At 46.8% G+C, this 26,626-nt stretch overlaps 1 protein-coding gene across 1 annotated transcript in view; it reads right to left on the bottom strand.

Annotated features, from left to right (window-relative positions):
- The window catches only part of VAT1L (vesicle amine transport 1 like), a 143,271-nt gene that overhangs the window by 73,668 nt on the left and 42,977 nt on the right, over positions 1-26,626 (bottom strand). The window contains exon 4 of the mRNA XM_007447141.1: positions 5,580-5,722. Within this exon, the coding sequence (XP_007447203.1) occupies positions 5,580-5,722 (143 nt within the window). The remainder of the gene's footprint in view (positions 1-5,579; positions 5,723-26,626) is intronic.

Below are 26,626 nucleotides of genomic sequence, written 5' to 3'. Positions count from 1 at the left end.
AAAGAGTGGTGGGAACAGTGTTCCAGGCGGAGGGAACAGCATTTGCAAAAGCCCCATTCAGGAGGAGCCTGGCAGGCAGGAAGATTGGAGTAAAGAAGATGCGAGGGAGCTTGCTGCATGGTGAGGCTGGAGAGGCAGGCGGGAGGTCTGAGTACACACTCTGAGGGGGGCTCTGGGCTGGGCTGCAGACCCGCTGATCAGCTCCCCACCTTGCATCATAGGCCGGGTAGCTATGCACCTGTTTTTCTCACTTTGACCAGATCCATTTTTGCCAAGTTTGCTCCCTCCTGTGGAAGTGAGATCCTGCTCTGCTTCTCCTAGACAGCCCACCTGGGCCATCAAGTCCTCCCCGTGAACTTCATTTCCCTGACACCTCTCCCCTTGCCCGAAGGATGCCGCGCGTACGTAGGGGCAGCCTCCCAAATGTGAGGCTGTGCACGCCTTCCAGGGAACCCCCGATGGACCCGCCCGTCTCTTCTCCTCACTTCGTGCCAGATGCTCCTCATATCCGTAGTCTGCTTGTGGGTCCACGTTCTCTCCTCTGCCGATCACATCTCCTTGAGCTAGCTGCCCCGCCTCGGCCTGTTCCTCTCTCCTGTGGACTATGGTTCTGCAGAAATGCAGGGCACGCCCACAGCAATGGGTGACCATGAGCTCTGCCCACTTCCCCATCCTCACCTCCCACTAGCCACGCCAGACAGTCAGACCTTCTAGCTGTTCCTAAAGTCCCACATTCAGGAGCACCTACTGTGTGCCAGGCACAGTGCTGAGCCTTCCTAAGTCTCATCTCATGACACCTCATGCCAACCCTGAGACATTTGATGGATGAGGAAACTGAGGCTCAGTGCGGTCAGGTGGCTGCGGGAAATGGGCGGACTCTGGTTTGATCCATCACATCCAGAAACTAAGTGAGGGCCCCAGAGATGGAGTAGGGTTTTATAGGGTGGGCTGTGGCCAGCCCAGGGGTGACCACCACTGCCACTTGTAGCTCCCAGCGAGGGCTGAGCAAAGCTAGGGGTTGCTCTACTGGGCTTTACACTGGAAGGAGATACTGCAGGTCTCCTGCATATCCAGGCCACCTGCTCCTCCCACATCTCTCTTGGCATTTCTATAGCTGAATCAGGCAAGACAGGGTTTGGCCATGCACAGGGGTCAAATAAGCCACAAATTCACTCCCCGTTGCTGTCATTGCATCCTTTAGGGGGTCAGTGGTGAACTGGGGGCCAAGAGAGGGGGAGGAGATGGATTCTGTGGAAGAGAAGCTGGGTAGAGGCAGGTGTCACTCCCAGGGCCCTGAGGGTGAGGACACTCTGCTGTAGAAGTCAAACCTTTAAGCAGACGTTGCTCCTTTAGAGGCCAGCAATGTCCCTTCAGGTGAGAGTTGCAGAATTGAAAAGCGCTCCATCCCCTGTTCAGTCCTTATAAGCCCAATCAGTGGATCAGACTGAACTGGATAGTGGGTCTACTTAAATTGCTCCAGGCCCCGCAAGTAAGCTTGGGTCAGGTCCTCCCTTGGTCATCCTTACACTGAAAAGCACCTTAGCAGCATCTTTTTTCTTGCGGTATGCGGGCCTCTCTCACTGTTGTGGCCTCTCCCGTTGCGGAGCACAGGCTCCGGACGCGCAGGCTCAGCGACCATGGCTCACGGGCCCAGCCGCTCTGCGGCATGTGGGATCTTCCCGGACCGGGGCACAAACCCGTATCCCCTGCATCGGCAGGCGGACTCTCAACCACTGCGCCACCAGGGAAGCCCCTTAGCAGCATCTTTTAATGGAATAATCATGACTATCACAAGCAGAGCAGGCAGCCCATCAGAGGCACAGAGGACATCCTCATTTCTTAGCTCACCCCTGCTCCCCAGTTTCTGGGAGTGGCTGCCTTGCCTGCATTTGTGTAGTCGTAATTACATAAAAGCAGAGAGGGTAAAGGCAGAGGGTTAAAGGCAACAGTTCCTATTCTGCTTTCTCCCTCTGTCATAAATCTCTGCAGACTTAAGCAGCAAACAGAAATAGCCCCAGCTCAGAGATTCTCTGGGCCAAATTCAGCATCAAGATATTTTGGGATTGCTGATCCGAGACTTTCCTATCTGTCCTTCCTTGGTCCCCAATCCCTTGCTCCTTTATTGAGAATACCGCCTCTTTGCTTCCCATCCACTCGGATCAGTGGAGAATTTCTCTTGAGTGGTGGTAGTTGCAATAGGGCCGTTACTGGGTAAGCAGCCCTTCAACTTTGTCGAGAAATTAATCCCCCTTTACTGTAACCTTCATTTCCAGTTGGGTCCTTGGCTCTCCACACAATTCTTCTCGTTCAGACTTCCCTTTTTTCTGAGAACTCATCTTTAACCATCACCTCCAAGCTCATGACAGAGGGATGAGGTGATGTCAGAGTGCCCAGCACTGTGCCTGGCGCACAGTAGGCTGCTTAGTAAAAGTTTACTATTGACGGTTCCCACATGCATGTAGTACCTCTTCTAGGAATCCTTTCTTGATTGCTTTCTCTCTGTTCTCTCCTGGTGGCTAGACTCTTGTTAATTTCCACTAGGTCTCAGTTTCTTTATATAAGATAAGGAATTTTCATCTTTCAGGATGCACCTACAATGATCTCACTGAAATGCTCAGCAGAGTGGGAGGAGACAGACAAAGCCTGGTGTCCCCCTCGCCTTGCCTGGGACTCGCTCCCTACCTCTTTGTGCCGACTAAAAGAGTACCCACTCTTCATCACCTCCTTGGGGCTGTCCACCTTGGCATGCTCTCTGGTCTTTCTTCCCTCTTTATTTTTAAAGCCCTTACAGTCAGATGCACACAACTCAAGGCTTCTAACTCTTCCACTTGGTTTCAAGCATCCTCTTCTCTCTCCTCCCGAACAGAGAAGGGGGAAGTGACATAAAGGTTATGTCTGTATTATACCTATTTTTTCCCCCTATTCCCTTTATAATGCCTGGCTCTAGGCTGCAAACATATTCAAAAGAAGCTTACTGAGTGACTGGTTGATAAAAGAATTTTCATCCCAAGAAATTTTTTTCCCCCTTTCATTTTATGCCCTCACGCGCCAAGAATTTATACAAAGCTGTGATCACAGTGTAGCTGGAATTTGGCATTCTGCTTTTTTCCCACTCAATGTGCTACCACAGGTATTTTTTTCATTTTCTGATAGAGTCTTCATAATTACCATTTCTTAAGGGGCTGCATAATACTCAAGTGTGTGGGTGTAGTGTAATCTACCAAACCGTCTCCCTTCTGTTGATAGTGGGGGCTGGTTCTGAATTTTCCCTTTTACAGACAGTGCTGTAATTCACCCTGTCGTCATGTCCTGAGCGCCTACAATGAAGCAGAAGCAGTGCTTGGGTCTGCAGCAAGCAGCGTGCACCCGTGGCTTTTATTTTCTTTCGGATTATATCCTGAGCGTAGGATTCGTGGGACAGAGAGTACAAACATATTTGCAGCTTCCCAGTCATTTTTAGGCTAATCCCAGAATCTCTACTTAAAAGTGTAAGGAAGGAACTGTTGGAGGTCATGTGTGCAGGAAGGTGGTGGGCAGGTGGGTCTCAGATGCTTCTGCTCTTCCGCCATCAGAAGAAGTCAGATTCTGGGGCTTAAGGCAGCAGGTCAAGGACACTGAGGGGATGGGGGATGGTGTAGCTACCTGGGACATGGGCACAGCAGAGGCTCCCTGCTTATGGCCTCCATCACTTCTTCAGAAGAGCCGCCACCTTCCGACCCTCCTCTCCACTACCGCACACATCCTCTGACCACAGCCTCCAGCTGCACTAGTCTCCTTTCACAGTCTTGAACTGACCAAGGCTTTCCTGACCCCGCGCCTTAGCACATGCCCTTCTCCTTGGTCAGAAATACTCTCCCTTTGGCCAAATTCTCAGGCCTCAGTTCTCAGCCCGAATCTCACTTGCTGATGGATGACATGTCTGATTTCCCCATTTGCCTATGTTTATTTCACTAGCACCTTGCATTTCTCCACCAAAGCACATATCAGAAGTATAAATCAATGAATTTTTAAAATATCTCTTGTCCCTGCTTCCCAACGAGTCCCCAGGCTCAATGAAGACAGTGATTCTCAAGGTGGTTTCTGCTGGATCTCCTGCCCTAGCAGAGTACCTGCTAGGTACTCAGTATTTATTAAGCAGGTCAGTGCAGGAACAGAGGAAAGGATGCTTGAAGAAATATCTCTTAAGAGGGTGAAAGGAAGTGTGGCTGAAGGGAAAGTGGTAGTTCATTTTCCAGACCACAGCTTGAAAGATGCAAGTTAAAGGAAGGAAGTTTATAAAAGTAGGCAAAGATATATTCTGGAAGTTTTTACAAACTACTGTACATAAAATAGATAAGCAACAAGGATTTACCGTATAGCACAGGGAACTCTATTCAATATCTTGTAATAACTTATAATGGAAAATAATCTGATATATATATAATATGTGTGTGTGTGTGTGTGTGTGTGTGTGTGTGTGTGTGTGTGTATAACTGAATCACTTTGCTATATACCTGAAATTAACACACTATTGTAAATCAACTATACTTAACTAAAAAAAAAAATGCCTGCAATCTCTGGGCATCTGAAAAATGGGTGGTAAATTTCCAATATCTAGCTTTAAAGCTTTCTTTTCACATCACATGGGAAACACTGGGGCAACCTTAAATGACACGCAAATCTTGACACTCAAAATTTTTTTTTAAATTTGAGAATTCAGACTGTCAGAAGACTCTCCTTTCCGAAAAACTTCCCAAGTTTCACCTAATCCGGTCTAAATCTATCACTTCAAACAACAAGATCTCCCATCCTCCAGCCCTTCAATTTTTCATCTTAATCAGTGATTTGGAGGAAATTGTTTCTTTGTTATGATGCTATGCTAGCCGGACAACTTAATTCCTTTGTACCTTCTGATTTTGTGCTGGAGAATGAAAATACAGAACCAGTGGCTCTGGGACATCGCTGAATCCCCCCAGGAGCTATGAGTGGAGCAGAGCCTGGGAATCAGCAGGGGTGAGACACACAAATCACCTGAAAGCATGGCGGCAGCTGGGTGTTCCATCTGATTTCCTGTGTTGACATGCACAGGGCCGTAAGGATCATAGGTGGAATATGGGTCATGTTATAAAGCAACGTCTCCCCCGGGGAGACCACAACAGCCAGCAGACAGATGACCCCTCCCATTCATTCTCTGTGACGCACCAGTGACTCTTCCAAACCCAAATCTGATCATGTCCCCACCTTGGTCCTTTGGTGGCTCTCAGTCCCACCGGGGTTGGAGTCCACATTCCCTGGGGCTGTTACATGAATGAATGAGAAGTGAACTTCTCTGTGTTAAGGTAGTGTCATAGCAGCTCCCACAATTCAGCTTTGTAACTTACCTAACTGCTCTGTTCCTCGGGTTTATCGTCTCCAAAATGGGGATAATAATAAGGTTGTTGAGAGGATTAGACGAGTGAATACGTGTGAAGTGGCACAGAGCTAGTAATAGATCTGTTCACAGTTACGACTGTTATTAGCCCTCCTCTAAATGAAGGCTCCTATTCTCTAAGAGAGGAGTGCGGGGACCATCCTGCTGCTCTCAATAGCAAACATCCTACCTTTTCACTTCCTGCACGTAGTCTGCATTTCTGTCAAAGAGATGAGTCACGGAGTCCTTGATGGCTTCATGCTTGAACACAGAAGCTGTTCCAAAGACAGTCACACTGGGGACAGTGGAGCACAGCTGAGCCACGGCTTGGCCCTGGGAGCGAAATACAACAGACAAGTCACACAAGAGAGCTACCATCCAACAGCTGGTCTCACTGGGTGCAGAGCAGGATTTCTCAGCCTTGCCGCTGCTGACCTTTTTGGGCTGGATTAGCCTTTGTTGCGGGGGGGGGGGGGGGTTGAACTGTGCATTGTGAGATGTTCAGCAGCATCCCTGGCCTCTGCCTACTAGGTACCAGCAGCAAGCCCCCAGCTGTGACAGCCAACAGTGTCTCCAGACATTTCAAAATGTCCCCTGGGGACGAAATTTCCCTTGGTTGAGAAGCACTGGTGCAGAGGAAGGTGAGCCAGCAAAACCCCAGTACCAAGACATAACAACTGTTATTTAACCATATTGACCCTCAGGCTCTCCATTTATAAATTAGCACTAATACTACCTGCTCCCTAGGATCTTGGAGGATGTCTTAGTTTGGATTTCCCAGAAGCAGATTCTGAGGCAAGGATTTGAGAGTAAGTCCTTTATGTGGAATAGGATCGCAGGAAATACCAGGGTAGAAGGCAGCCAATAAAGGGTGTGTTTATCAAGTCAGTATCCACCACGCTAACTACGCCTCGGAGATATCCAAACCAAGTACTGAGGAAGCTGGAGTATTTATCCACCAAATTTCTGTCTGATACCGGTTGAGGGTTGCTTCTGCAGCAGTGACTCTTAGGCACGTCTGACCTATCCTCAGAGGCCAGACGTGCTTCCGCAGCCAGCCAGGAGCCCTAAGTAAGCAACCTTCAGCACGTTGAGTGCAGAAAAGGTATGGTGTGGCTGACAGCATCTGCTACAGGGGGCGCTAAATGAGGCAACAAGTAACACAGGTCCAGCACCTGGCACAAAACACGACACTTAATAGGTAATCAATCTTAATCATCGGTACCCCTTCCTGGCTTATTACACCCAGGGCTGAGATGTCCAGGCGTATAAAGAAAATGCCAGTGCATGAGGTTTAAATCTCGAATGGTCCAAGAGAAATCATAGATGTAGTTAGGAATGGTTAATCTTCCCATATCCTTTTTCAATATCGTTAGAAGTTTAAGTCATTGGACAAAATACTGTGATCATGTGCATTCAGAAGCCTTCCAGTAAAACCCAATTTGCTGCTAATTAAGATGCATCCTAAAACCAAGTACTGTCTCTCTGCAGTGTTCCATCTACCATCTTAAGAAGGCAGAAATTATTAAGGAGGGAAATGATTCTACCAAAGGCATCTGTGATATGAATTACAGCCTCTCACTTTATTTACATGTCTTCATGTTGGTGGACTCAATCAGGTTGGGAGGTCAATTTGTGGAAATGTGATTTTTCCCAACATTTGCCATTAGAGGCAACATTGAGAGAATCAGAGAATGTCAGAGTTGGAAGATCATCCAATTACCCCCTCCTTATTGTTTTATAGACCAGGGAGAGGGGACTCTGAAAGGTTAAGGTAACCCAATTCTTCAGAGGCAGACCTGAGATTCAAAGCAAGGTCTCCTGACTTCCAGCTACTGCCATTTTCTATTATGCCATGCATGCTGTCTACTTATTTTGGCATTTAAAGCTAAGCAGACTTTTAAGTTGCTACCTAAAATAGACACATTACTGACACACTCACTTGGAGGTCAATATTTCAGAACACGGGCGTGAACCTGAGACTCCAGACAGGCTATAGTTCTCTGTTCTAAGAAGAGCTTTGGTATATGGTTAAATTTTTTATCCCCTGATTTTGAAGAACAAAAAAAGGGACTCTCCTTCCTAGTGAATGAAAATATCAGCAACCACCATGACGGTCCTCAAAAATTCGGCAGGGCTCGAGCTACCCTTGTTAGTCCTGGCGTGGGAGCTTAGAACTGGTTCTCATAGCCATGCGGCCCCTCTTCTGTGCTTAAGCAAACCTGACGTTTATCCACTCAACTCCTTTTCAAATTCCTACTATGTGCTACCTCATCGCACTGTGCTATAGATGCTGGAGCAGCAGAGATGCCTGATACACCTTAATCTCTATCTCTAGTCCCACCGAGTCCCAGACTTGTGTACTGAAGTACCATTTTGGCATCTGTCTTCACCTGGCTCTCCAGAAACCACACATCAAATTCAACTCATCCAAAACATAACTCATGGCTATCTCCAAATGAGTTACTCCTCATATTAGCTTGCTAGGGCTGCCAGAACAAAGTACCACAACCTGGGCAGCTTAAAAAACAGAACTTTATCGTTTACACAGTTCTGGAGGCTAGGGGTCTGAAATCAAGGTATCAGCAGGGTTGGCTCCTTCTAATGGCTGTGCGGGAGGGATCTGATCCAGGCATCCCTCCCTGGCTTGTAGGTGGTGGTGTTCTCCCTAGGTCTCTTTGCACTGGTCTTTCCTCTATGCCAATCTGCGTCCACATTTCCCATTCTTTTAAGGACACCGTTTATATTGGATTAGCACTCACCCTCGTGACCTCATTTAACTTGACCTCTGTGAAGACCCTACCTCCAAATAAGGGCCTATTTTGAGGTGCTGGGGTTTAGGATTTCAACTTATGAATTGGATGAGGGTTGGGGGACACAATTCAACCCATAACACTCCTCTCACTGCATTTGCTGCCTCGGTGGATGGAACTGCGCCACTCACTCATCGCTAAAGCCAGGAATCTGGGGGTCATCCCGGACCCCTCTTCCTCCCTCGCCCCACATCCAATTAGCACCTTTGTTGTTTCCACTCAACATCTCTTGGGACTGTCACTTCCTGCCCTGGGTTATGACAACACCTTTCTAACAGCCTGGCTGTTTCCAGGTGCACTTCAGAGTGATTTTTCTCAAGCACAACACTGAGCATTTCCTTATGTGTTTCAGAGCTTCCCAGTGCCTGTCATGGCCTTCAGAATGAAATGCACACCCTTTACTTGACCGCACAAGGCCAGCCCTCTGGGATCTGACCCAGTCTACCTCACTAACATGATTGCCCTCCACTTTTGCAATATCCACTCCCTAACACACAGACGTGAGCCATCACTGACATTGGTCATGACCCTCATCCCATAGCGTTCTCAGAATGAGCCTTCAACCTTATTTTACTGAGGAAGGAGCTGAGGTTTACGGAGGTTAGGGACCTGGGCCAAGGTCATTAGGGTACAATGTGGTAGACCTTGATGTGCTGTACTCACCAGCTGAGTGACCTTGAGTAAAGTATCAGCTCCTCTGATCACTTGTCTTAATATGCATTATACACAATACTATATAAACACGAAGATTGTTGTGGGATTATATGACATTATGCATCCACGGGCTTGGAATAGTGAATGTTTAATAAATACTTGCTATCATTACTACTGGGACTCCTATTACTATTTTTCTTCACATTATTATGGTGATATCAGCAGTGGAAGCATATCCACTACCTACTCTCCAGAACATCTCATGCTATTTTGCATGAGTACTGGTTTTCCCACAGACCTTCCCCTTCCTGTCATGGGCTGGCCTTCCAGTGTCTTCTGCAGATCACAGCCACTCCCCCTGAGGCATATCATCTTCTAGAAATCTTTCCCAGCATCCCAGGCAGAGTCTCTTGCCTCTTGTTGTGCCACCATTGACTTTCCTCCAGGACAGTGGCCACCACGGCCTGCTGGGGCTGCTCCCTGACCCACCTGTGAGCTCCAGGGGGTCAGAGACGGTGCCGCATGTGGCTCCAGACCCCAGTGCCCAGGGCAGAGCCTGGCACAGAGCAGATGTTTGGTAAAACTTGTTGAATAGATGCATGAGAAACGAGAGGGGTTTGATGTAATGGGGAAGCCCCTCGTCCTTTTGCAGATTTCTTCATTCTTTAGCTTTGCAGAGTGGGAATAAAGCATAGGTTTAATGAGCATATCTAGTCTCTGGCTCAAGCAGAATTTTACCATTTCCGTTTTAAAGAGAAAGATACATGTGGTAGTAAAATGAAATGATTTAAGTAACTGGGTTACTTACATATTTAAATTATTATGTAATATATATGAACATTATATGTGATATATAATACATAAATGTATCATATATTATAATTATAGTTGGCCCTCCGTATGCATGGATTCTGCATCCGTGGAGTCAACCAACCATGGTTCGAAAATATTCAGGAAAAAAAAAATGCCAGAAAGTTCCCTAAAGCAAAACTTTAATTTGCCACATGCTGGCAACTGTTTATGTAGAATTTACATTGTATTAGGCATTATAAGTAATCTTGAGATGATTTAAAGTATACGGGAGGATGTGCATAGGTTGTATGTAAAGACTTGAGCATCCTTGGATTTTCGTATCTGTGGGGGGAAGGGGGTGGTCTTGGGCACTACCACCCTGTGGGTACCGAGGGACAATTGTATATATAATTAGAACAATTATGTATATATAATTAGAGTAACCTATGGTATGCATTATATGTGTATATGTACAATTAGTATTATATATGCATATATAATAATACCTAGCATATAATATTCCATTCGCACTATATAATTAGTATAATAATAAATTAATATTATTATATGTGCATATGTAATATGCATGCACATATAATTAGCATAATATACAAGTAGTATATGTAATATATCATAATTCGTATTATTATATAAATAATGATGGGTAGTAAACACAACTTCAGCACATATCTATTTACAGCATCCCTACCCCCTCTTTTAGTTCTGAAATAATTCACTCAGGCAATGAGAGGCCCTTGCAAGATCCTCAACGATTTTCTAAAGTAAATAATGCTCAGCATTCTGTATTTAAGCAGAAAAGTGCCGTCCCTCACATTTATAGAAAATCTGTACCCTCCGTTCTCCAAGTCCCAAGGTGAATGTAAGATCAGCACCTAATTTATCCTCATTTCTCCCACGTGCCTAGCAAATAGCATGGATTCAGTAAATACTTGTGGAAGACGGAGTGGATTTTCAATAAAAAGGATTCTGCAATTTACCTGCAGACCCAGAACATAAAATGAATAAGACAGTCCAGTCTCCCAGCAACAGCAGTAAATGGAGATTTGCGTGTACTTGTTTTTTGTTTTTTGTTTTTTTTTTTCCCGGTACGCGGGCCTCTCACTGCTGTGGCCTCTCCCGTTGCGGAGCACAGGCTCCGGACGCGCAGGCTCAGCGGCCATGGCTCACGGGCCCAGCCGCTCCGCGGCATGTGGGATCTTCCCGGACTGGGGCACGAACCCGCATCCCCTGCATCGGCAGGCGGACTCTCAACCACTCTGCCACCAGGGAAGCCCTACTTGTTTTTAATTGATTTTCCCTTCCCTCTGTAGAATGTAAGAACTCGGCAGCAAGCCTCTCCCTCCCTTCCCTGCGTCTAACAGTGCTGCAGTAACAGCATCTGTGGTTCCTGCCTCTCACCATGTGCCAGGTACTGGGTGAAAGTGCTTCCTTACACCCTTAAACCACTTTTGGAATACATTTTTTTGTTTCCCTTTTATACCTGAAAATGGGGATTCAGAGAGGGAAAGGAACCTGTCCAAGGTTATGTGCCTTGTAAGTGATAAACCTGGGGTCAGACCAGCTGTCCCTGACTCCACGGCCACTCTGCTATTAGTCTTTTTGTCCATCCCACTAAGCACTCAAGTTGCTGACATGGAAATCTTAGAGAAAACCATGGGTCCTTGACATCAATATGGAAGCCTTCATTGATCCACTCCAGATAGCTTTGTCTCAGTTTAGATGGGTGAACAAATTTCGACCAACTCAGTCCTAATTCCAGGGCTGTTGGGGTCCCCTCAAGCAGAGCACAGACAGTAGGAAATCCAGGGCCAATAGTTAGAAGGTAGTTGTTTGGGGGTCCCTGAAATTTGACTCTTATCAACAGACTGGCAGTTCAAAGCAAGATCCTATTCCAGAAAAGCTGGGCCCAGTAGACAAATAGTTAGAGGAGCAGATACATTTATATAAAAGACTTAGTACACTGTCTGGTACATACTCAGTACTCATTAACTGGCAGTTCTTAACACAACTGCTCTGGAATTAGGACTGAGACTGGTCGAAATTCTGGTCACCCACTAAGTGGGAATTTAGGATAGATGCTCCTATCAGGGCACTGAGATTCAGGATTCAGCATCAGAGACTCAAGTAAACAGGAGACAAAGAAAGGATGGCTTAAAAGGGCCTCTATGGGACTTCCCTGGTGGTCCAGCAGTTGGGACTCCGTGTTCCCAGTGCAGGAGCCTGGGTTCCATCCCTGGTCAGGGAACTAGATCCTGCATGCATGCCACAACTAAGATCCCACGTGCTGCATCTAAGACCCGGAGCAGCCAAATAAATAAATAAATATTTTTTTTAAAAAAAAGGACCTCTGTGATAACAGATATTCTCTACCACCTCAGCCTTGTTTGTCATCATATACCAGAACTCTAGCTTTGGAAGGACTGAGCATATGGAAAAATGCTTAGTCCTTCCTAAATGCCACCCCCTCTCACCACAGGACATTTGCACACATGCAGGTTTCACGGCCTGCAGCCCTCTCCCTTGTCTTTTCTCTTGGTTCATTCCTAGTCATCCTTGTATTCTCAGTCTCTCTGTCACTTCATTGTCATTCATTCCATCATTATAGGGCTATTTCATGACTGCCGCAAATAGATTAGACACTATGAGAGGTCCTGGAAAGATAAAGGTGAACAAGTTATAGACAGTCCCTATCATTTTGGAGCTTGCATTCCCCTAGAGGCAACAGATATTTAGAAAATAAATATACTATTAAAAGTACAGTCATATACCTAAACCAACAGGGTGAGAACGCCAATTCCAACCACTGAACCACTGGGATAAGACCCCATTGGTGTGCTGCAGTCTTACAAATATGCGGAAAATAAGGGGCATGCACTCAAGTGCATGTGGACGATGCGCTGGGGAGAGAGACTAGATGAAACGGGAACTTGAACTTGATGATCCCCGTGGTCGCTCCAGTTCCACGATTTCTAGGTCACATGGGCTGGTTCTTAGCTGGTCTAAAGAAAATCTATTTGAAAAGCCTCCCAAAGAGAATGAGAGTTTACACATTTTCCTACATTTAGTGAAAAATGGAATTTTCGATTGCGAACTCGACCATTTCCGAAATCACTTATAAAAAAGAATTAGGTTTACTTCTCCCAAGAGCTGTTTTCACATTTAAACAGCTCCTAGAAACCACAAACCATTCTAGCAGTCAAAGAATGTAAGAGAATGAGCTTGAGGATATCTCGAGAAGATGCCTGGAGGAAATGGTGAGGTCAGGTTGTTTTCCTCCAAAGAACTGTCAGTTTACTTTTTCATCTTCATCAAGGCAGAGAGGCCCTTGGACTAGGAGAGATAAATGAATGTTATCACAGAATCTAGTACATTGGATACCTGAGCCCTCCGTATGCTTTTCGTATGACAATACAAACTCCCACGCTGGGATTCAGACACAGGTTTAGAAATTTTTCTTTTTCCCCAGATCAGTGCTGTCATTTGCCTGCTCAACAATTCAGTTGACTCAATTGTTGTAGGAGGGGGAAGTTCACACCCCACTGTGTGGGCCGATCCATGTGACCCGCCATCAAAGGCAGCAAAGAACATTCTATGTTTTCCCCTAGTACACTCTCAGAATCAGTCAGCGCCTCTTTTTCTTTACCTCGTTTGTCGCTGCAGAACTCTCGAACCACGCATGACACTCTGTGTAACATGCATGTGCTGAGACTCTCAACAGTGAGAAGCTTCAGGGGACGGTGACTGAGGGAGGAGAGAGAGAAGGAGGAAACAAGTGAAGATTGGTTGAGACTGGCATTCTTCAATTGCTCAAGGGGTAAATGTGGAATTTTTTTTTTTTTTAATCCAAAAAAGCCGTAGACACATTTTTGGGGAAGCCTTGGCAGATAATATCTTTCATTGATTGATTTTATCTATTATACCGCTCAGTGCTTCTCCGTATGAGCTGCCAGCACCAGCAGCGTCACCTCCTCTGGAGACCTGTTAGACATGCAGGTTCTCAGGCCCCACCCCAGACCTGAAGAATCAGATCCTCTGGGGGTGGAGCCTGGTACTCGGAGTTCAAGCCTTCCAGCAGATCCTGATGCAGCTCAAGCTGAGAAACCGCTGACGTAGTTCATCCTTCATGGCGCCACTCCACTCCCCGTGATGCAGAGGCTGAGGCCCCTGGGATGCTCAGAATATCTTAATATCACATGTTTTATTTCAAACCAGGGTGGGGTCTGGTTATTAGTACATATTTTATAAGCTCCCTGGGTAATTCTAATGTGCAGCCTCTGCTGAGAGCCAGCGCTCTAAAAATTTCCTTCTTCTAATTTGGTCAGTTATGGCCTTGACCATAATCCACTTCCTCCTTTCTGAGTCGAGGTTGACATCAGAGCCTATGGGTTTAGTATGTGGGATCCCGTAGGTGAGGGTATGACTAACAGTCTTCTGTGAGTCAGAGATTCAGGAAGAGAAAATAATCCCCCACCCTTAATAGCAGCATCTGAAGCTCTGGATGCCTGGAGACATTCAGCCTCCCTGCTCCCGGGGCCTCGGCGAGGCTGCAGAACACCCAGGTTTCCCAGCCACTCACAGCTCTGCCCATCAGGTGTCTGCAAGGTGAATATTTAAACTTTTCCTCCGTTCAGGCTGCACCAAGCTCACTGCAGAGGCTCTCAGGTGAGAAGCGGTAGGGCTAGGTGGTGAAGAGTATAGATTTATTTATCCAATGTCATCTGCGCAGAACTTCCTGTGTGCTGGGCAGGGTTCTCCATGCTCTGCAAACACCAGCTCATTCGATCTGCATCCCGACCTCCACGAAGAGGGTACTCTTTCATTCTTGTTTTCCAGAAGAATGAACTGAGGCACAGAGAAGTTATGTAACCGCCCGAAGTCATACAGCAACAACAGAAACTAGATTTGAAACAACATTCCCTGGCTCTAAGGTCCACAATCTTAACCACTGTCTCAAGCTACAGAACAGTAGAGGGTCTGGAGACTAAGAGAAGAGAAGGAAGGGGAACCATCTCTTACTGGCCAGTTACTCTTTGTCAAGCGCTGTGCCAGACACCTTACATATATCTCGTTTTATCCTGCCAACATCATACTCCCATCATGAAGACAGGCTCAGAAATGAAGGCTCAGAAAGATCAAGGTTATCCTGCTGGTCATTGGAAACCGAGGCTCAGAAAAGCTAAGTACTAGCAGCGGGAACTGTTGGGATTTAAACCCGAGTCTCCTTGTCGCTAAGCCCAAGTTCTCTGTTCTGACATCAAAACAATTAAATAGAAATGAGACCCATCCGAGGTTGTAGAACAAGCTACAGCTCTCAGATCCCAGACCACTTACTGCCACGCAAGCTGGCTGAGTGGCAGATTCTTCTTCTCTAAGTCAGGGATGGTAACGTCTACTCCACAGGGTCAAATGTGGGTCAAAGGAGGTAACACATGTGATGTGATTCACCAGAGAAGACTCAGAGCAGGTGCTCCATAAGCAGGCTTCCAAGGCCACCTCTTCCAGGAAGCTTTCCTGGATATCCCCAGAGGAGTTAATATCTCCTGCTTTGCCCTAAAACTCACACATATCGTTTCTCAACCACCTTTCACGCTGTGCTGTGGTCCTTCTTCTCTCCTCTCTCCTCTTCCCTCCTCTTCCTCCTTCTCCATCTCTCTCTCCTCCTTTTTAAAAATCTCTTTCTTTTGTGTCTCCCACTAGCCTGTCAGCTCCCTAAGGGGAGGACCACATCTTATTTGCCTTTATCCACAGCAGTGGGTCCCCCTACGTAGGTCCCAGTAGCTATGTGTTGAATGGATGAAGTAGCAGAAATGGCAGAAGTTTGATGAGCAAAGAACCAGGTAGTCAAAGAGGACTCACAGTGTCAGAGGGCGACTGAGGGCTGGGACTGGGCACATGTGACCTTTCTAGGAGGGGAGGCTTGGAAGGAAGGTCCAGCAGCGTCTTTGCTTTATCCCTTGCTTGGATGCAGACAAGGTCTGCCCCAGAGTCCTTGGGCGGTTACAACGTTACATCAATGATGGGGAGGGGGCGGGAAATGTACGTGCTCACCAAGAGTAAGTATTTTCTTGTATTTCCCTTCCACTATAGACGCGGAGCGGGGAGAAGGGTCAGATGTGGGTAATAACTAAGGGAAGAATATAGAAAGAATGTTGGGATGAATCAGGTTTGGGCATAGAAATATATTTCTCAAAGAGCCCCCAGAGACTAATTACAGTTAGATGGTGGTACTGGGTCCTCCTAAGGCAGTTTGCAGGCGCTCCCAAGCTGGGCTGGGGTGGGCGTCTGCCCTGCTTTTGCCCCTCCCACCCATGCAACCTACTGGCAGAGTCCTGCTTCCAAGAATCTGGTCACCTGGGGGGCCAGAGGGACATGTTCATGAAGGGATTTGGTCAGAATGAGTCCCACGGCCCATCATGAGCCCAGCTCCCCACTTGGTGCCTAAAACACTTGGTCTCAGCACAGCTGGGTTTCCTAAGGACAGGTCATCACCGAGCACGTCAGGCAGCTTTGGGACAGAGGGTAGGAGGGAGGTGACTTGCGCATTCCCAAAGTTTCTCCTAGGACGTGGTCCCGTGAGCACTGGGGCCTCCTGGGGCGATGGACCGGTGACAGCTCAGCCTTCTGCTCTGGCCGAGAGGGTAGACAGTCTGGTTTCACTTCATGGAATGTTTGAGGGTCAAACAACATGGCGTATTTTTGTTGGAGAGGCAGCTCCAAGACAGGGGCGGGAGAGAAGCTCAGGTGGGGTCTTAGGAAATAGCCTGTAGGGGACCCCTCTTTCAGAAGACCAAAGCAGCCTGGCCCCATCAGAGCCTTGGACAGACAGGAGTAGAGAAACTGAGTCCTTACCCTCCTTCCACCGTGTCAGCCCCTCATACCCTGAGTTGCTCATACGCACAGGAAGGGCCTGTTCATATGAACAGAGCACAGCATCTCTGAGGGTCCCACACAAGACAGCTCAACATACAGGGAGAGGAGAATATGGACTTTTTATAAAAATCGAGGTGTGGCTGATACAGAAAAAGGCTCTACATACTCAACGAATACATCTTGATGAGTTTTAAGCTAAGTATACACCCATGAACACATCACCATAAACTCAACCATCACCTCTAAAGTTTCTTCCTTCCCTCTTTTTTTTTTTATTTTTTGATGATGAAATTTGACATAAATCTTCCCTCTTCATAAGTTTGTTAAGTATTGTTAGCTCTGGGCACTATGCTGTACAGTGGATCTGGAAGACTTAATCATCCTGTATAACTAAACTCTGCCCCTTTGACTAGCACCTCCCCTATTCTCCACCCTGCCCGCAGCCCCTTGTAACCACCATCCTACTCTCTGCTTCTATTGAGTTTGACTATTTTAGATTCCTGATAGAAGCGGGATCAGGCAGTGTTTGTTCTTCCGTGTCTGGTTTATTTTACTTAGTGTACTGTCCTCCAAGTTCATCCATGTTGTAGCAAAGGGCAGGATTTCCTTCTTTTTTTTCAAGGCAGAATATTTCATCACCTATACCACATTCTGTTCAGCCATTCACCTGTCAATGGACATTTACGTTGTTTCGATGTCTTGGCTATTGTGAGTAATGCTGCAGTGAACATAGGGGTACAGATATCTCCTCAAGATCTTGATTTCAATTCATTTATGTATACCCAGAAGTGCGATTGCTAGATCATATGGTGGTGAAATTTTTAATTTTTTGAGGAAACTCCATACTGTTTTCCACAGTGGCTACACCAATTTACATTCCCACCAACAGTGTACAAGGATTCCCTTTTCCCCACCTTCTTTTTTTAAAAAAATTTTTATTTATTTGTTTATTTATTTATTTACTTTTTTGGCTGCGTTGGGTCTTCATTGCTACACGTGGGTTTATCTCTAGTTACGGCGAGCGGGGGCTACTCTTCATTGCGGTGCACGGGCTTCTCATCGTGGTGGCTACTCTTGTTGTGGAGCACAGGCTCTATGCGTGCGGGCTTCAGTAGTTGTGGCACACGGGCTCAGTAGTTGTGGCTTGCAGGCTCTAGAGCACAGGCTCAGTAGCTGTGGCACACGGGCTTAGCTGCTCCGCGGCATGTGGGATCTTCCCAGACCAGGGATCGAACCTGTGTCGCTTGCACTGGCAGGCGGATTCTTAACCACTGCGCCACCAGGGAAGCCCCTCATACGCACAGGAAGGGCCTGTTCATATGAACAGAGCACAGCATCTCTGAGGGTCCCACACAAGACAGCTCAACATACAGGGAGAGGAGAATATGGACTTTTTATAAAAATCGAGGTGTGGCTGATACAGAAAAAGGCTCTACATACTCAACGAATACATCTTGATGAGTTTTAAGCTAAGTATACACCCATGAACACATCACCATAAACTCAACCATCACCTCTAAAGTTTCTTCCTTCCCTCTTTTTTTTTTTATTTTTTGATGATGAAATTTGACATAAATCTTCCCTCTTCATAAGTTTGTTAAGTATTGTTAGCTCTGGGCACTATGCTGTACAGTGGATCTGGAAGACTTAATCATCCTGTATAACTAAACTCTGCCCCTTTGACTAGCACCTCCCCTATTCTCCACCCTGCCCGCAGCCCCTTGTAACCACCATCCTACTCTCTGCTTCTATTGAGTTTGACTATTTTAGATTCCTGATAGAAGCGGGATCAGGCAGTGTTTGTTCTTCCGTGTCTGGTTTATTTTACTTAGTGTACTGTCCTCCAAGTTCATCCATGTTGTAGCAAAGGGCAGGATTTCCTTCTTTTTTTTCAAGGCAGAATATTTCATCACCTATACCACATTCTGTTCAGCCATTCACCTGTCAATGGACATTTACGTTGTTTCGATGTCTTGGCTATTGTGAGTAATGCTGCAGTGAACATAGGGGTACAGATATCTCCTCAAGATCTTGATTTCAATTCATTTATGTATACCCAGAAGTGCGATTGCTAGATCATATGGTGGTGAAATTTTTAATTTTTTGAGGAAACTCCATACTGTTTTCCACAGTGGCTACACCAATTTACATTCCCACCAACAGTGTACAAGGATTCCCTTTTCCCCACCTTCTTTTTTTAAAAAAATTTTTATTTATTTGTTTATTTATTTATTTACTTTTTTGGCTGCGTTGGGTCTTCATTGCTACACGTGGGTTTATCTCTAGTTACGGCGAGCGGGGGCTACTCTTCATTGCGGTGCACGGGCTTCTCATCGTGGTGGCTACTCTTGTTGTGGAGCACAGGCTCTATGCGTGCGGGCTTCAGTAGTTGTGGCACACGGGCTCAGTAGTTGTGGCTTGCAGGCTCTAGAGCACAGGCTCAGTAGCTGTGGCACACGGGCTTAGCTGCTCCGCGGCATGTGGGATCTTCCCAGACCAGGGATCGAACCTGTGTCGCTTGCACTGGCAGGCGGATTCTTAACCACTGCGCCACCAGGGAAGCCCCTCTCCACCTTCTTGCCAACACTCGTTATCTTTTGTCTTTTTGATAATAACCATCCAGCAGGTGTGAGGGCCTATCTCATTGTGGTTTTGATTTGAATTTCCCTGATGGTCAGTGATGTTGAGCATCTTTTGAGTCGGGCAAACCTGAATTGGAAACCTCGCTACCCCACGGGTGGGCTGTGTGACTTTGGAAAGATATTTCACCTCTCTGCGTCTCAGTGGTCTCATTTATAAAATGGAGAAAGGGCTAAGGACGCCAAAGTGTTGCAGTTCACATGCAGACAGACTAGAGTACTCAGTCCAGTGCCAGGCAGAGAGCAGAAGACCAGTAAATTTTAGGGCCCTTCTGCAATTCTTACCCTCAAGAACATGCATGCTGTGTTATGAACTTCCGTCTCCTGGTTCCAGGTCAAGCAGCTTTTCCCCAGGTGCTCTGGGACTTAATGATTGTCAACTGCAGGGCAGAGAGCCGAGGTAGAAGGGTTCAATTCAGGGTCACCACTCCCCTCTCCCCTACCTCCCGGCAGGCACAGCTGTGAGCCTTGGCAACCGGAGTGTGGGCATGTGCATTGTAAATATTTTAAGTTTTCTCTGTATCATATGATGTTTTGACATCTTAAGAACCTTTCTGGCTGGGGAGAGACAGTCCCTCCCTGGGCTCACCAATTCAGTAACAAAGGGCTCCCCCGGGAGCGACTGGCAATCTGTGCCGCACAAACTAACTAATCCAGAGCCCTCCCTCCTCCATTTGGTCCGTTCACTCCTGGAGGCAACACCCCTCTGCCTTATCCCTCCCAGGGCCGGGTACCAGGCATGTAGAGATGGTCCCTATAGCCCAACTACCACTGAAATGATTCAGAATAGCCAGTCCTCAGCTGTCTGTCCACCCTGCCCCGCCTTTCCTACAGAAACCCCAATAAAGGTCAGAGCCTAAGTACCCGCCCCCAACTCCTGTCTTCTGCCTCCTGAGCACCCTGGTATCTTTCCCAGGTGGCCCTACATGGTGTGCCTCCTGCCTCTAGGGCTGGAGAGTATAATACCCTTTGTTTTCCTGAGCCTTCCTCTGTCCCCTCCTGTGGCCGCATCTGACTGACCATCTCAGAAGAGAATACAAAACAGCATCCCTTGCTTTTGCCCCAGGGGTTGAGTGCTTTTGTGTAGTGTACAGCCCGCCCAACTGCACATGGTAACTCTGCTAACCAGCCCTCGTGGGAATCATACTCAGTTTGTGTCTTTCATCGGGTCTCTTTTCCAACAGAGACCACGGGTGGCCACAGAACAAGCCAGAGCCCAGAGCCTCCCACACTGCCTAAGAACTGGACTCCAGGAACCACGTGGCTGGAATCCTGGCCAGGGAGCCAGTCCAGGTTACCAGATGGCAAAGTCCCCTTCACAGGGCTCTAAATCATGGTGGGTCAGAGCCACTTCCAGGCTGGCTGCCTTCCATGCGGTGAATCTGGATACATTTCCTGGATGATTACTTTTGCACAGTGGGATGCCGGATTCACGTTTCCAGCCAAATTACAATTTGTACTCACATTTTGGAGCTGTGGTTTTGATAAATGCATCTATTTCCACCAAAAGCTTCTTAGGTAGGCTGAGCGTATAATTTATCATCTAAATTGGGATATTCTTTGAGAGCGGGGGGTGGGATGCTGTTATTAACTTTGCTCACTCAACACGCATAAAGTAGAAGTGCCCTTGGCAAACTGAGTGCCCTCACGTATTACTGTGTGGCCCCCCTAATATCACGTCACGGAAGGGAACAGATAGGGGGGCTGGGAGAGGAGGGCAAAGGTACAGGCGTCCATGAGACTTGATCTACCACTCAAAACCTGGGGGGCTGTAGCCCAATTATTCTCAACTGGCAGCCTGATCTCTAAAGTTGGGATGATAATACCTACCTATATGTGCTAAATAGACATGGAGAGAGAAAGCTCTGCTTGGGGCCAAGCGCCAAGTAGGGACTTAGGCAGTAAAAGCTCACTTCCGTGCCCATCTACTGCATTGTCTGCACCACAACCACGGGGATTTGTGAAACCAGCGTGGAACGGTGCCTGGCAGGCAGCAAGTTTCCCTGCTTGGGATGATGATTCTCACAGCTCAGCGGTCTGGCTCCGTACCTTCTGCTGAGTGTCCCTGTTTGTTGCAGGCGCCTCATTAATCAGGCCTCTTGACAGAACCAAGCGCCTGACCTTGGTTTCAGCGCCCTTCGGATGTGATCGACAACTTCATGGGAAAGCCCCTGCCCTGGCTACAAAATACTCAGACTCTCAAATTCCTGCTCCCCCTGCCAGCTCTCAGGGATCAGACATCTGGACTCTTCCTGTGATTTCAAATCCCTCGGCTGAGGTTCTGAACCAGGCTGTGGTGCAGAGCCCATCACAGCTGGAGGGTGGCGTGGGATGCTTCATATCCAGTCCTGTAGGGAGCAGAAGTGTGGCGTCTCCAGAGAAGAATTCCCACGGGGATGTTTAGCCCTGTCTGCTCGACCTTTTCTACCTCTCCATCCTCAGACCTGCTCTCTTTGAAAAGAGCAGCTCACTTCCCAAATCTTTGTCCTGCGTTTCAAAGATCACTGACTTTCTTTGTATAGGCAACAAGTGTACAGTTATCTCACTCTTAATATTGTTTATCAAGCATCTCCCTTGGTTAGACACTGACACCACCAGCTCCAACACCATGCCTTGAATCACCTCTTTATCTGGAGCCCCCGGCACAGCAACAGGCATGCAGAAAGTGTTCATAAAATGTGGTAATGAATGAACGAATGAAAATCTCTTCGCATTTTTTTTCCTCCTTTGACACTTCTCAGTAAGGGAATACCCTGTTCCTTTCATGGTATCCTTTTCCTGTCTCATAAATTGTACATGTTTATTTATTGTTCTATTCAGTGAAAATGTATGTGCCATGGACATAAATCAGTGCCATGCACTGATTCTGGACACAGATCACCTGTGGGGTACCCCTGGCCACACTCACTAGCCATCTGGAATTGCACAAGTCCCGTGAGTGCTCAGAACCCTAATCTCTCATGCGTGTGTGGTAGTGGTGTCCTCCTCAAGGTGGGTGTGAGGAGTGAAGGCTGTGACCCTGTAAGGGGCTGGGCATCCTGTCTGGCACCAGCTAGTATGGTAGTTAAGGACTTCGTCTCCTGTTTCTACAGCATCTCCGACCAGGCAGCGAAACATGGTGGGACAAGAAGGCAGCAACCTGAAGACCTTTGGAGACTTTAAGAGCTAAAAGTCTTCCTGAATCGTTCGCTCCACCCTCCTACCTGGTGTAGGAGGCCTAACCCAGCTCCCTCCTATATATTTCCAGGATGAAAACTGATGAAATGGAGACAGAGGTTCACTACCTCCCAAGTTAGCCGGTTCTATTTGGGGGCAACTGTGACGGCTCTGAAGGGTTTATTTGTATTGTGCTCTGGGTGGTCCCCCTGTAGATTTTGCTCCTAGGAGGTATGACACACTAAGCAATAGACTTGTGTGTCTCACACTCCTTCTTACTACTCTGTTGAGAGTTCCAAGATTGCTCCCGCATCCTGAGTCTTCTGTTTTCCAGCCCGGCCATGTTCAGTCTGTTTAACCCTTCTTTTTGGCAGATGAAACTATGGTCCAGTGGACAATGGCCTGTAGGGTGAAAATCCTCTCCAGTGTGGCAAAGTGGGACCATCTCCTTCCAGTTGAGCGCTAGCGGTTCTAGATATTTCTGTGTTTGCAGCCTACTTTCATAAAACAGAATTTTGAGTAGTATACTTGAATGGATCAAAAAGATCAAGATAACGCTAAAAAGGTAGGGAGGATGACATGGCTATTCACAACCACAGCACAGCAATACCTCATAGTCTCCGTAAGGGCAATGACAGTCATTCCACTGTTGCCTTGGTTTTGCCAGTTGACTCAAGTGGCCTGATCAGGCTCTTTTCACATGTACGCATGAGACAAATTTCTTGCATGGCCCAGTAAATCGGAGATCTTCCTTAGGCAACAGGTTCAATTTAAGCTTCTCCCGTCACTCACAGCAAGTCGTATCGCATGCTGTGATGAATTTCAGAGCTCTCTCATGTCCACACTCTGATGGATAGGCAGGATATGTATCCTCAGTTGTAGCAAAAGTCAGCTGTACACATGGGTGGGTCATTGCCAAGGTCTCAGGTGTGTCACTGGTCCAGCACTAGGACAGCACCATCCAGGGCTGCAGGTTTACACGTGGGAAGCCTGGGGGACAGCGGGAGCAGGGTAACGTTTGGCTTTTGGCCCCCTGCCGCCTCTCCAGCACCCACTGCTTTTGGCCACTAAATATTTACAGGCTGCAGTCAACGAAAGAGCTCATACAGGTACAGCGCTTACAGGCCCAGAGTTTCCTAACCGCTTCCTCATTCCCAAAAAGCTCTGGAAAAGACCGAAGCTTCCTGAAGCACAGCACAAACTGATCATATTAGTAAACCTCTCTCGGCACATGAGAGAGTGCAGTCGCACGTTGTGCAGTGGAAGGGTCTACTCTGATCTTTACTGAGCTCTTTAAAAAATATATTACTATAAAGCAACACATGTTCGTGTCCCTTGTAAAGAATGAAATGGGGAAAATACAGAAAATGATAAACATGTCAACCATCGTGCCATATCTCATGAGATAAAGACACTACATACTTTGGCTCCTTTTGTTCCAGTAGTTTTCTGACACATATAGATCAATATTTGGTTGTCCACAGAATTGGAATCACACCAAATATACCACTGTGTACCCTGATTATTTTTTTTCTTTCTAAGCTTACATTGTGAACACGTTCATGGGTTGTGAAACATTCTTTAACATCATTATTTCGAATGGTTGGAGGATATTCTATTGTGTGATATACTATAATTCCTTTTACCAAATCCCTATCTTAGAGGAAATGCTGTACTATTATATGCCATATTTCAGTGAACATCTTTGAGCGTAGATCTTTGACTGTAAGTTTCAGGCGGCAGTGTCTAAATCTGTTTTATCTGCTACTGAGTATTTTGTGTCTAGCACATTGTTAGACAGACTGTAGCTGCTCAATGTTTGAATACGGACTGGCCGCCTGTTTGACTATCTCCTTGATTATTTCTTTTTATTTATTTATTATTTTTTTTACATCTTTATTGGAGTATAATTGCTTTACAATGGTGTGTTAGTTTCTGCTTCATAACAAAGTGAATCAGTTATACATACACACATGTTCCCATATCTCTTCCCTCCTGCGTCTCCCTCCCTCCCACCCTCCCTATCCTACCCCTCTGTGTGGTCACAAAGCACTGAGCTGATCTCCCTGTGCTATGCGGCTGCTTCCCACCAGCTATCCATTTTACGTTTGGTAGTGTATACACGTCCATGCCAGACATTGCCAGTAGGTAGGGTTACATCCTGTATTTTATATGGCAACCCTACCAGTATAAATTATAAGGTCAAACAGCTTAGTATAGTTCTAAAGAGAAGATCTGGGAGGCAAAGCAGGAATTCCAGACTTTGTGGTCCACAGACTGATAAAGTAGAGCCTGCCGATGGTCGTTTTTGCTTTGAAGAATACATTTTGGTATTGGGAAATCAAACATGGTTCCTGACTTAATAGCTTACAAGCTATCTTAAGTAATGAAATGGTGTCTATGTGTGGTTCAAATTTGATAACATACTCATCTGTTAATTCCACATACTTAATAAATGTATCCTTCTCTGTGTAATTAAGAACTTCATTATAGTTGCACAGATGCTGTCTGCCTGGAACAGGTGAAGTTCATCAATTTAATTTGATCAAACAATTGTCCAGCACCCACTCCACATGTGCTAGAAGCAGAGAGATGCCTAAGACCCACTCTGAACTCAAGATGTAGACAGGAAGACTCGAGGACATTGTAGCATGCTAGTGTCTGGCATATGGAGGTGGGTGATGGGTGGAGGACGGTTGGATGGATGGATGAATGGATGAATGCAGTCTGGTGAAGCCGTTATCAGTAGTAATACAATTGTGAAACATTCTTTAACATCATTATTTTGAATGGTTAGGAAATATTCACAATGTTGAGGGTGTAGAGTTGAAAGGGAAAGAAAGGCTTCCAAAGGGAAGTGACATTTAAATGATGAATGGGAATTTTCCAGGAGGAGAAATAAGAGGAGCTAGCAAAGGCTGCGGGCTTGAAACGTGCGTGGTTGCAAGGGGAAGATGGACAGATGGGCATGGCTGGAGATACAGAGGTGGGTGGGCAGGAAATGATGGGGAGGGATGCTTGAGTTCATCTTTGGCTGGTCACGAATAACTTGTTCAGAAGGTTTGGGCTTCCCCCAAAGTACACCATCGGATAAAGATTTGTGTGCATATGGTTTATCTGGAAATTGACCCCAGGACGTAAGATGAAGGAGTGTGGTAGTTAAGTCAGGAGAGGAAGGAAAGCCTAGGAACCTATAAAACGGCTCTCACCGCAGTGAACAGCTGGAGCGCATCTCTAGTGGGGGCCTGCTGAGAAACCATGTAGGACACACCTGCTGATTCTCCCACCTAGGGGGAGGAAGCTCAGGTATTTATCCCCGCAAGTCCTATCACTCACTTGTTGAGGATGCTTCTGGGGGGCGTTAACTCCCAGACACTTCCACCTTGCCCCAAGCAAGGGCAAAGTTGCAAACCAGAAAAAATGACCTCAGGCAGAGAGCTGCAGGAATCTGCTGGCACGAACTGGGACCATGCACTGACCTCAGGGATGGAGCGGGTGGGTATGGCTGGGCAGCCGGGGCGTCTGCCGCAAAGCCTAACGGGTAACAGGTTAGATCTCAGCGAGGCAACTCCGATTAGACAAGAATAATCCTCTTCCAATGAGTTAACACCATCAAGAATTCCGGCCTCGGGTGTTCGCTGTTTCCTAAAGCCTGCAATGGACTTCTTTCTTGCTTTTCACATAATTACCACCTTGTTTCTGCTTAAATGTCACCCACTCGGTGAGGTCATCTTTGATGATTCAATCTGCAGTGCACCTTCCTCCCTGTTTATTCTCTGTGATAGCATCTTGCTCCTTTCCACGTATATATCGTGTAATAGATATGCATATGCATATATATGTATATGTATGTCTGTGTGTGTATATATATAATATGTCTGTACATGCATGTATTTGTTTGATCTTTGGCTATGTGCCTATCTCCCTTATTTGCCACTGTATTCTAGACATCTAGCATGCTGTCTGGCACATAGTACGTGCTTAATAAAGGTCTGTTGGGTGACGGAATAGGGCCCCCACCTGCATCATGTACTTTCTGGCAGAGGAAGTCTCCTCTCCTGTCTCCTCCCTTGTCCTGGGGCTGCGGGGCTGGGGAGGAGCCCTGAGCAGCATGGGGTGGGGGGTTAGTGGCAGTAGCGTTGCCCTCTGCTTGGCCCTGGGAAGGGGAGTCCCAGTCTTGGCATTGAGCACGCAGCCACTTTCTCATCACGGGGATGGGCTCTAGAGAACGGGGCTCCTTTCAGTCACTCCTCTTTGGGCTTAAAATATTTGCCCTCCTTAATGCATTCCTG

This window comes from Lipotes vexillifer, unplaced genomic scaffold (assembly GCF_000442215.2).
Source record: "Lipotes vexillifer unplaced genomic scaffold, Lipotes_vexillifer_v1.1 scaffold871, whole genome shotgun sequence".
NCBI lineage: Eukaryota > Metazoa > Chordata > Mammalia > Artiodactyla > Lipotidae > Lipotes > Lipotes vexillifer.
This window is presented reverse-complemented; position numbering and strand designations above follow the sequence as displayed.